This window comes from Anomalospiza imberbis, chromosome 1 (assembly GCF_031753505.1).
Source record: "Anomalospiza imberbis isolate Cuckoo-Finch-1a 21T00152 chromosome 1, ASM3175350v1, whole genome shotgun sequence".
Classification (NCBI taxonomy): Eukaryota; Metazoa; Chordata; class Aves; order Passeriformes; family Viduidae; genus Anomalospiza; species Anomalospiza imberbis.
The window spans coordinates 117,474,520-117,486,803 of NC_089681.1; the positions used below are offsets into that span (position 1 = coordinate 117,474,520).

General features: G+C 40.7%; 1 protein-coding gene and 1 long non-coding RNA gene across 2 annotated transcripts in view; one reads left to right on the plus strand and one right to left on the minus strand.

Moving 5' to 3' along the window:
* Positions 1 to 9,398, plus strand: part of LOC137484252 (uncharacterized) — a 26,740-nt gene extending 17,342 nt beyond the window's left edge. Inside the window, exon 3 of the long non-coding RNA XR_011004800.1 lies at positions 7,275 to 9,398. This is a non-coding gene — a long non-coding RNA (uncharacterized lncRNA). The remainder of the gene's footprint in view (positions 1 to 7,274) is intronic.
* Positions 1 to 12,284, minus strand: part of CHN2 (chimerin 2) — a 159,753-nt gene that overhangs the window by 9,292 nt on the left and 138,177 nt on the right. Inside the window, exons 8-10 of the mRNA XM_068207925.1 lie at positions 8,099 to 8,183; positions 5,582 to 5,755; positions 3,720 to 3,797 (exon numbers count right to left, since the gene is read on the minus strand). Of these exons, the coding sequence (XP_068064026.1) occupies positions 3,720 to 3,797; positions 5,582 to 5,755; positions 8,099 to 8,183 (337 nt within the window). The remainder of the gene's footprint in view (positions 1 to 3,719; positions 3,798 to 5,581; positions 5,756 to 8,098; positions 8,184 to 12,284) is intronic.

Sequence of the window (12,284 nt, forward strand, 5' to 3'; positions counted from 1 at the left end):
GCCTCTAAGTGCTCATGTAATATTTAACAGCATAATATTTTTAGCCAGTGTATTGTACCAGCCAGTTGTACAAACAAGTGGGGGGACAGAATGCGGTGGTGACAATGGCAGCTCTGTGGATAAAATGCACAATGGGTGTTCTTTGGATGCCACAACGCCACAGCTCAACAATGCTGACAGAGAGCAACTGTCATTCTACAGCACCAACATTCACCAGATTAAATAAATCCACATTATTCCCCTCCTTCCCGTTACAAAAATCACTAAAATGGAACATTGTCAATGCCTCAGAGAGCCTAATGCTAATTTACAGTAGGGGTATTTACACTGCTTGGGCTTTGGAAGGCAGTTTAAATCAGATGAGGACCAACTTCAGCCTTTTTTAAAACCAACTATCACAGCTACATTTGGCCCAAGTAATATTATGTGGGATGCTATTCTCTTCCAGAGATGGTAACTTTTTTCTGTCCTTGCTGTAATTCTTTGGAAGCCCCAAGTGACTGCCTCTTTGTCAAGGCAGAATTAGTCAGAGGGAGAGCTGGCTGCTCTTCATTGCACCCCTTCAGCTGCACATGAGATCAGCAGGAGAGGTCCCCCACGGCCAAGTCAGCTCCCATGCCTCATCCTCCTGTATCCTGCTGTCTTCTGGCCCCTGTGGCTTGATGAGAAACTTGGAACCAGAACACTTGGTGGCATTATTTGAAGAATGCATTCTGCGCATTAAAATGGGAGGACTCCTTGTCTGTCTGTTTTCAAACCCTTTTACTCAATGCTGTATTTCTGGACATGTGAAAGTGTCCTGGAATTTATCCAGGTGCCTGGGGACTGACTCAGAAACTAAGGGCAGCGAGGGACTTCTAGAATGCTGAAGTGCGGTGTTCTGCCACTGCAGGCACCTTCTTGTAAAACCCTACAACCTCCATTTATAAAACTAGCTAATGTTTTTTATCCCTGCTCTTATTAGAAGGTTGTTTGAAAGCCTTGCTTTCAGATGGTTAAAAAAGGGTCCTTAAATTGTTAAATGAAATTTATTCCTGGCCAGTGTACATCCTCCAGTAGTGCGCCAAGACTATCAATTAGATTAAAGTGTTCTCTTCTCTGGTTCATACCCCTGCTCTCAGCATCTCTTTTGACTATCCTCCACCCCAAAAAAAGTTAATTTCCTGTAATTTTAATTTCCCTGTAATTTACTTTTTTTTTCATGTTTCTTTACTTTAGTAAATGTGGAAATACAAATTCTATAAAACCCTCACAAACTTCACTTTTTGGACAGAAAATTAAATTTGAACAGAAAAATTCCAGGTGGTGTTGAAGACAAGACCTGCCACCTGTCTCTCAGATCCTTTCTCTCTCAGCTTTTTCACCTGGGACAGAGAAATGGGATGATCCTCATTCTTGGGATCGTTCACTCTATGCTGCTCTGGCTTCTAGTACTGTAAGAGTTAAGAGGGCAACAGAAAAGCAGTGTGTTCCTACCTATGGGGCTGGGATGCAAAAGAGAGGGTGGCATCCCTGTCTCTGTAAGGATCTGACAGGGAAGCAAGCCCTGAACTTTCAGGTTGGAAGTGTCTTTCCAATTCAAACTTCTGCCAGGTGACAACCACCTTCAAGCTGCACAGCCCACAAATCAGAACAAAAAAAAACCCCAACTATTTTGTTTTTCTTTAAATCCGTTCCTGTAGAAACTCTCAACTCTTCCTGCTTTTTCACCCCAGTTCAGGGAGAAAACATTTACAACACAGGAAAGTGTTGAAAGTTGTCAGCTTCTGGTCCCCGCAATACTTTAGTTCTCTAGCTCATAACAGGATTATGTTCTTTATTCTCCTGCTTTAATTCATGCCTTTTTATTAATGGCAACACTCTTTCCTTTCTTAGCCCTTTCCCCTCATGGAACTTTTAAAAAAATGAAGACACAGATTTGGTCTATTTCTGCCCAGTGGCCTTCCCCACAGCCTTTTATGCAAACTCTGTTCTTGCTTTCTCTGCTTTCATGTTTATCCATGTTTTTTTCCCTTTGGAAATCCAATACCGCTAGTCACCTTCCTCTTCCTGTTTCTAGGTGCTGCCGCCTTTTTAAATCACACTTTCTTCCTTGCTGTGGGAAGAAAGTGTGTATTGCCAAGTGTGTATTGCCATCAATTATGCCAGGAGTATACTTAATAAATAGGCAATAAACTGAAGTGGCTCCAGTGGTTCAAAGCATTTGCAAAGGAACTACAGCTGCAGCAGTGTTGAAGTCATGCTCAGACATAAATTTAAATCTGCTTCCTTCCAACTCTTCCCTCTAAAACCTGTGCCTCTCCTTCTGGGTTTCATCCAGGTTGTTAAACTTAAACGAAAATTAACACACAGAAAAGAAGAGTTTGCCAGGCCAGATCTACCTGCAGGGAGCAGAATGGCACCTATGAGGACTGTGAGCCTCTCAGGATCATTGCTTCATGTGGCACATCTGGAACGCTGCCTTGCCATGAGAGCAGTCATATTACTGTGCATCTCTCTGGCCCAAAGAATGGCTGACCTATGTGTGTGTATGCATATATTCACAGCATCCAACATATTTTAAAATATGTATTATTTTTTAAAGGATATTTCAGGATGACAACAGCCAGTTTGGAAATTCCTAGCTGGACTTTCTTTATGGAGCTGTCTGCATAACAAACTGCCTCCAAACAAGAAATGGGCAGGCACAGCAAGTGTAAGATGTGTCACCCACAGACTTTGCTGGCCTTTGTAGCCTCCCCTGGAGCCCCTACATCTCCTGCCCATGGGCCCCCAGGGCCCTGAATCCCTGCCTGAGTGACATCACAGCTGTCTCCAGCTGCACCATGCTGGTGTGGGGCCATCCACCCTTCTGGTCACTACCCTGACCCACAAGCTGACTCTCTGGCTTGACCTGGACCTGCCTCATACCCACGGACTTGTGATCACAGGGCTGTGTCTGACCCTATTCCCTACCATGGCAGAGGAAATACCTGAAAAAATTAAGTAGGAAGGAAACCACTATTAATGGGAAATTCAAAGAATATTTATGTAACTTCTCAAATGTACTTGCAAAGGTATTTTCTATTAATGGAGGCCCTACCCTGTTGCTCACTTAAATACACACTTAAAGTTATTCCTGTGTGCAAAGACTCTGTGCACAACCAGAACCAACATAATCAGCTCAATCGATTCAGAAGGGCTATGAGGATGGTAATCAGGCAGTGTTTTTACTGTTAGTTTTTCAATATGCTGTACAACTGATCTCTTCAATGCCCCTCTCATCTGTTGTTCAGATGCAATCACGTGCACAGTGGTGCAGTGCTTTCTACAAGGCTACATGCAGAAGGATTTCCCAATTGGAATTTCAGGTCCTTAAACTCATAAATAGATTATTGTATTGTAAAGTACTGAGTCTATTAAAGACAGGACTAACGACTTTCCCCTGCTACCATCTATGCTCATACTTGAATTAGGACCTAGGCTGGGCTGCTAGGTTGAGCAATCATCCAGTCCCCCACTTAAACACCAATACTTCATGTTTAATTATTCCTTCCAACTAGGAAACATAATTTCTCCTTATGAAAAGGACTACAGATCACTTTAAACCCAGAAAAGACAGGTTATATGCATATATGTCAGTTTCATTACCATGGTGCATATATAAACCCTGAAAGATTTGAAATGTCCTAGAACTGAAAGCTTAGATTAAAACTGTGCAAGATTAAAAAATGGTGTACCTCGATCAAAGGCCATTTTCACGTCTTCAATGTGCTCAGTGAAGCCTGAAACTCTATAGAGGCCCTCGGACTTTAAACCTGAAACAAAAAATTCTTGTTAACTTAGCTTCAGTAACCAACAGATATTTAGGCTTAAGAACAGTAAAGCAAGAACAGCAGACCTACTAAGCATTGCAAAATGCTATCTATAATGTGAAACTGGAGCAGTTAAGGAAAGATCAAGATGATGTCGAAATTTTTTTTAAAGGATTAAAGCATTTTAGAATTTATACTTTCTGATTTTGTTAGGTACATGGTTGATTTGATTATGTTGGAGAAAAATACTGCAATTTGCTAATGGTGAGGCATGTGATGTTATTACGATTTATTCATTTTATGTAGGAGATTTTCCTGGATTTGGCTATAATTAATAAAGCTTTAGAGGTCTCCCTTCCTTTTACCAGTTGCCTAATGATAAATAGCAATGCAAGTAAAAGACTGCCTTTCCCTATGAGCACAATTTGTTCCTGTTTTGCTGTCAGCTTTTACTTATATACAGCTGATAGATGTGATGGATATAGTTCTTCCCCACATCAGTACATCCCTTCTACAGTTCTTTCACCACAAGAGATCTGCTCACTTGCACAACTCTTGCCCCGTTGGTCCACACCAACATGAAATGCAAGGCAGCTCAGCAGAGCAAGCCAAGTTACACACTCATTATTCATTTCAATCCCCAAATCCCTTATTGTAACTATGCACTGTGCTAACCTACTTAAAAGTTCCAATATTCTTTGTCTTCTTAAGAACAAATCAGAATCTTTCATAGCTCTATGGCAATTAAGGAAAAAGATATAAAGATGTTGAAAAAACAGAGAGCAGGCAGAAGATTTTATCTCAATCAATAAAAGTACAAGTAAGTGATTAGATCTCAAATGCAATGTAGCTTCCTGCTATATCATCAGAGTAAAGCTCTTCTGTCTTAGTCCATACTATTCTTTCCATTTGTCCCTGCAATGATGATATAATCCTTCTAGAGCTTTACAGAGCAGTGCAGGGGATTTACCAGTAAGTCTTTGAGTCAATTCAGTAGATGATGCGTGGGTTTGAAATCCCTATGGCTAGTATCAGTGTGTTGCTATGCAGATTACTGGCATGCCATGAATTCAACATTATTAGATTCCTGTGCTGAAGCTGTGACTAACAGGAAAATTTGCCTTATTGGGCAGCACAACATGCACATTTGCTATCCAGAGGAAAAATACATGAATATTACAGAGGGATACATGATTATTGAAGGGGATATGTTTTTCCTTCAATCTGGCACACATCCGTTTACCAAAAACCTGACACAAGCTTGAGTTTTGGCTGTGACATGCTGCCTGTGCTACAGGATCCATCAGTCAGTAACCGAACATCATGAGATATGTCCTGCCACAAAACACCATAGCTCCTGACCTCACTTGTCCAAGTCACTTCCAGTCACTCGTGCTCTCCTGCCCACAATGTCCATAAAGGTTATTAAAAATGGATTTGATTTAAACTGAGTGCTCTGAAATGGAATGTGTCCCTAGGTATGTTAAAATAATGAAAAAAGACACATAAACATGAACTTAAAAGTTCACTTTAAAGTTCACCCCTTTCAGAAGTGTAACGTAATACATGTTTTGACATGTTTTCAGAAAGCATTTCAGTGAATTGCATTAAGGAATGCCATGATTTAATTTTACTAGCTAATGCAAAGCAATGTATCACCTACACTTAAAAACCCATTTTCTCATCCTGTCCTCAGTGTGCACGAGCACAGCACCGGTTCTAGCTCAAGCATGTAATTCAAGTAATCCTCATTTCGCTGTGTCTGCTGCTCTCCCAAGCACACAAACCTCTTGCTTCGATCTCCCGAATGCAGGAATCCACCACCATGGGCCGCTGGGTGTTGTGGGCCTTCACCAGCGTGGTGAGGTCGCAGCAGTAGACTCGCTTTATCCTCTTGAGGTCTGGCTGGCAGTCATTGGGCACGTATTTGGAGCACTGCTTGTGTACGTTCAACCCACAGTCTGCAAGCAGAGTTGGCCACGTTAACTCATTCATTAATTAATACTAATGCTGATAGGTCTTGTCCAACAATTTATTTTCCTGGTCCACATCAAGCAAGGGGCACAATTTCCCCATCAGTCAGGAAAAATAGAATAGTGTGGAGATGAGAAAAATGAGCATGAAAATGTGTAAAAATATCATAGTGGGACAAGTAAACTCTAACAGGGTTGTCAAAAAGCTTTAAAAACTCCAGATGTCCCTTACACTCCTCTGAGCTGAAGGAGACTGCTGGTGCAGTTTGGATCAGTTCATTACTGGACACATAGCTCAAGGTTTTGCATTTAAACACCTGAGACTTAACTTGTGGGTATTTTAGATCAGCCATAATTAAAATTGGCACAGTAGTGACTGTCCATTGCTGGCTGTCCTGTGGCTTAGCACTGATCACGGCCACAGAACCTAAGATTCACCTGAGCACTCCAACTGGGACAGTGCTGTGAGCCAGCATGCCTCACTCCCCCTTCCATATTCCTGCAGTGTCACATTTTGGCTTGCTATGCCACATCAGCAGACTCCCCATCCCTGGCTCATCACTTCACTGGTGACTAAGTGTCCCCTGTGGCTTAGCCTGTAGGTCAGCTTAGGCACATAAAATGCTGTGAAAGGCACAATGTAAAAAAGTGATTCATTTTTCAAATAGTTCTTGCTGTCTTACTCCAGAGCCAAATACTGCCCTCAGTTGAACAGGTGGGTTTCTGGTAAACCATCACTGCTTCACCTCCACAAACTGAATTTTTCTAATAGATTCAAGTATTTAGCCAAATGAATTTATAAGCTTCAGTAAAGCAAACACCACCACTGTGAGTTGCATTATCTTATATAACTCTGATTCCTTCCCAGACATGCTCATCACTGATAACCCTTTGAGTTAATTTAACATTAAGCTATTAAAAATGTAAACAGGAGTATAACTTGCAGCATGTCTCAGTATTATACTCTATAAAATATTAATCAAGCAAAATCATAAGAACACCTAAACATTTAATGGAATTGGGTAGGTTTTTGTGTGTTTGTCCATACAGTTATTAATGCATAATTCATTATTTATGAAATCTAAACAAATGTGAGAAGTGGCAAATAGGATCCTGCCTGCATTGTGTTCGGTGCTGTTCTCCAGGCATGTGAAGTTAAATTTAAATGCATCTGTGTAGTTAGAGTTAAATGCTGGTAATTTTGAGGGAGAGTATTATATTTCCTACTAAATAAATATGCCTTTTCATAAGTTTAATATTTTATGTATGTGAACAAATACAGTGCTGTGCATTAGTGATGTCAGGTTTTGCACACTTGTGTCTAAGATCAAATAGCTTGAAAAGCAAACTACTATTCCTCTTTTTTAATCTCCTCATATTCTTTACAGTTACCACTATTCACCTACAGACAGACAAGATGTAGCAGTAGCTGAGACTGCACTTATTAAAACTGTGCATTTATGAAAGCTATTTTGATCCTTCCAACTGTGATCTAAATTAATTTTAGGTAACAACCACCTCCTCTGTCTATGAAAGGCAGATGTCAGGGTTGGAAGTGTTTGGTGCCAGTCTGAAATCAGGAATGCCTGGAGGTCAGGTCAAGAAGAGGTAAGACAAACAATATTTTGAAGTGATTTCAGATCTGGAGAAAGAAGTTATGAAAATCCATTTCTAGTGCACCTAATACTAATTCACTTGCTGAATCCAAAAGCACATGATGTGATGATTATTGCATTTTTGCATGATAACTTTTTTCCACAAAAGAACAAACAAATTTAAAATAATTAAGGCACTATTAAAATGCCAATACAGGCACCAGAAAACTAATCCCTCTTGGAAAATGAAGGTCATGTTTTTTGTTTTTATCTTGAGGTGGGATACTTCAGGCTTGCAGCAATGCATGGTATTTTTATGGGAAACAGGTGGCAGTCTTTTTTGCAGACAAGGGCACTTCCCAGCGATTGGTAGCAAAAAAAGGAGTTATGAAGCCTCGTTGCTGGCTGGCTTTGCCATTTCCAGTGCTCGCATCTTAAGACATAAAAACTTCAGGGATAACTTAATCATAAAGAAGAAGTTTGAATGTATACAGCAGGCACAGGCACAGGCAGGATCAAGCTACTAGTAGAGGATGTAACTCAGCAACCAAGGGTTGATGGCTTCATTTCTGAACCAGCTAACGAGGCAAATGAAAATGCTCTAACTTCTATGGGAGGATTTCCTGCTTTGTTCTTTAAAGAAATCCCAGCCCTCCACTCCTGCAGGGAGTGCAGGCTGGGGTGGGACAGATATCTGAGAATTTCAAGAGAATGACAGAAAATGTTGAAGTGCTACCTGAACACCTCACTCCCTGAGCGATGAGACCCCACATGAAGTTGGCGCAGTATTCACACCAGTGCGGACCTCGAAACGTATGGACCTGTAATACAAATGGGGGTGGGGGAAAGAAATGGGGTCACTGGAAGGCAGATGGTCTGACAGATGGAGCAACTGAAATGGATAAACAACAGAAGACTCAGTAGGAGTAAATCTTTAGCACATAGTGCCCACATCCTTCCAACGTCTAGATGAAATAAACCATGGGAACAGAAATTTGCTTTGATCTTGAAGTTTATCTTTCAATAGGCTTAACATAGCAGAGAACTAGGCTGTGGATGACACTGAAAACAAATAATTTTTGCCTGCTGACATTCTAGCTATGGCAGAGGGGAGAAAAAAAATAAAACTAATAATCCAAATAACTGTAGATGAAAGCACCCTTCCCCAGTGTAGTAAGTAATTTGAACTCACATGGGGAAAAGATGTCAATAGAGTCTTTTTCAACAAATCAAACTTCATTTTGCTACAGTCCACACACAAGTAAATAAAGAAGAATAAAATGATTTGTGTGCTGACAGAGCCTATATCTCCCCAGCCATGTTTTGCACACCACTGCTGCTTCCGCCACTGCTTTTCCAAAGGCTACAGCAGAAGATCTTTTTATTTAAGATGTGTATTCTGGTAAAGTAAGCATTTAATTTTCATTGAAATGAAGAGTAAATAGGGAGGTCTATGCCCCTGTGAATGGGCATGGTATGAGCTAGTTCTGGCCAGAGACTTAATTGAGCTTAACAAAACATAAATCATGCACACTCTGGGTGCTAATGCATCCTTTCCTTCTCTCTGCTCTTGTTTACCCATTGGGTGGATGGCTGAAAGGCCACTTCCCCCCCTGGGATGGGAAAAGCTGCTCTTTGCTTTTCATAGAGTGAAAAAACAGTCATTGGCCTTTTTCAGATAAACTGTAAAGTTTTAGGCCAAGCCTTTTGCATTCTAATGTTTTTGCCTCATTTGTCTGCGGGATCACACTGACACAAGCCTGTACTCGAGTCCAGAAAGATGAAGTATTGTGATTTTAATACAGACTTCTCTTCCTGACTTTGAGAAAAAAATGTGAGCCTGACTGTAAATGGCTTCTGACCAACTACTCACAGTTAAATAATTGTGTTAATAAACTTAAAGCAATAGTAGTTCTTCCTTCCTTTTGACAGTGAAAGATCAAAACTGGAATTTTGGACTTGTTTTGACATGGTATTTTACCTCTCAGAAAAACACATGTCTCTGGGAAACAAGACCTTGCAATACATTTTGAGATAGCTATAGCCCCATACTTTCCCATTTCAATTAATTTCATTTTGCAGAGTGGGTAGCATGAATTTCAGACGTGGCTTTTTGCGGGGGTAAATGGCTGTATGTAACAGCTGATGACCGGAGTTTCAGTCACATGCACTATGTGACCTTCAGTGGATACAAAAATACAGATAAAACTAATTATGCCTGAATCTTTATCATTTATAGACTGAAAGCCACATAATTAGTAGGTCTGCACCTGCACTTAATTGTGGGTGAAAATCATCTGCTGTGGGAAGATAACTAGCTGTGTCTTCTGCTTTGCAGCAGTTTACAAAAGCTAACCTTGTGAGAAGGGGTTGTAAGAGCTCAGCCTGGACTTTTAAAAATGCACCATTTCACAAACAAAGTCCATTGCAGTTGCAAGGCTATCTGGGGCTTACTTGCTCGCTTTACATAAAGCTTATTTAAACTGATCTGGCTGAGGCTTATTTTGAAAATGGCAGCTGATTATTCCTTGATCTTTCCTGCCATTAATTGGAAAGTCATCAATGCTGACTGAGGGCTCCAATTGAGAATTGCTGACAGCGCATCCTTCCCTTGTTCCATTCAGCTTGGTGGCCCTCAAAGGTTGAGTTCTCTTTATTCATTCACTTCAATTTTTCACGGATCCGCATTTTAGCTCAAATGGCAAGCCTCCAGCTGAAATACTCTGTGAAAAGCTAGTCTTGTGGTTTCTGGCCAAGTTGAAACAGGGAAACTAACTGAAAAAAGAGAGAACTTCAAAAGTTTCTAGATGAAGGTGCAAAAATTCCCTTAAGATGCAGTTTTGAACTAAGTCTCTTATGGCTTGTCATTAATTTTAAAGAAATAACGGAGGAAACCTATTCTTAGGAACACAATATTTTTGAATGGTAAATGGTAAAATGGGAATTTTCCCTGTAAGACTGGCCTCATGTCTGTTTCAAACAGGGAGAGGTAACAGCAAGTCACAGTTTTTTGAGATGGAGTTTTAGTTTTTGCCCCATCCTTTGTAACCACATTCATTACAAACAGACTGGGAATAGATTTTTTGGAACTATGATCTGGAACTCTTTATTGCTGGTTCCTACCCCATCCTGAAGTCTCAGTAGACCTCTCTGTGTACACACAGCATAGACTTAGCTGATTGAGCTACAGTTGACACATAATTCAAACTTTTAAAAAGCATTTACAGGGAACTATTTCTTAAAATAAGCCAACCCCCTGATGTTTCAGACTATACACTGTACTTTTCTCGTCAGTCTTTCATCCTCTTCCAATGAAAATTCTCTTACATTCACTGTCTCTTCTCTGCTGGACAATCTCACACAACACTACCCTGCATGTCTCTTCTTGTTGCCTTCCTGTTCTCTTTCCCCTTCACCCCCTGGTCCCCTTGCTTTCAAATGGCAGCATTCCCCCTGCAGGTGCTACCTTATTCACTTCCAGCTTGTGTCCGAGTCATCTCCACAGAGGGGAAAACTCAGACCAAAGTTGAAGAATGCCAGTACTGTGGCAAACCAAAATAATGTTGTGAGAAACACTGCAGAAATTAACAAAAACAATTGTCTTGAATTGAAATGCTTTTCTTTTTTTTTTTATTGACATTATACAGTGTTGTTTCTGAGACAATTTTGGTTTTATGTGACTGGGTCTGAAGACTTCTCTATTTGCTTTCCAAGAAAATAAGTTTTTTTCAGACTTTTGCCTGAATACAGACACATTTAGACTCTTTTGTGGAGTCCTGCTGAACCTGAGCCATTTGAAGGGAAGAAAAGCTGACTCTGCTGTTATTTTTGTTTAAATTAATGCACATAATCTTCGTGATGTCTGTAAAAAATGCTTCCCTCAAACCCTTTGTCTCTCAGAAGCAGTATTATTTGTAGTGCTTAACACAAGGGGAAATTTATCCCGGAGACCCCTCTCTCCCAGCAGATCTCCTGACTTGTCTGTAATCAGCTGCCTTTACTCCACTAGCCCACCTGCAAATGGGATTTCCCCATGCTATGGTGGCAAACAGGCACAGTATTGTGGTAAATGCACATTATTCAGCCGTATTTGTTCACTTAAAGCAGCACAGAAGCCCTCTCATGAATTCCCAGCCTAGAATAAAAAGTGTGGAGCATCCTCAATCTCCATGCTGCTGCCCTCAGGCACGAGGATGACCTCACCACCAGCTGGGACCCCACTGAAGCTGGCAGGTAAAGCACATCTGAAAAAGGATGCTGAATCCGAACAGGAGCAAGACACTAGAGGACTTTGGGATCCAGTTAGGCTGACACCCACTTAGCTAGCTAAATACGTCTGTGTTTTTCTAAACAGGGCTTCGGAGATTTATTCTCTTTCCTGAGTTATGGTATGTCTACACTGGCTTAGGCAAAGCTGTCCCGCCAGACAGACGCCAGCTCCAAACCTAAATTCATGTGACTGTGTGGTGTGCTCAAGATGAACACAGCTTAACAAATCAGCCTGGATACTAAATCTTTTTTTGTCTACTTGCCTTGAGTGTCTTGAAATTTGGAAGAAAGGGTGAATGAGAAAGCATGGATGCTCAGCAGAGCATAAACCTGGTGCCCTCATGCTCCAAACTTCAGTGCTCCTTTTTAATTTTTGTATTAGCTTGGCAAGGATGGAGGAAGAGACATTCTTGCTCTGAATTTGTGCCTTGAGCCTATTTCTTCCTTTTGTTCCTTCTCTCTTGCAGTAAGATCTTTGGTATAAGACATACAAAAATCCCATCAGCTTTGCTAGAAATGTGCACTTCATTTTTTAGATTCTTCATGGTTAAACAACAAAAGAGTGTCTGTTTGTTCATGAAGAATTGCCTATGACAAGATTATGAGGGACACTGTGACACATAACCTTTATCCCTAGAAACTGAGATGAATGA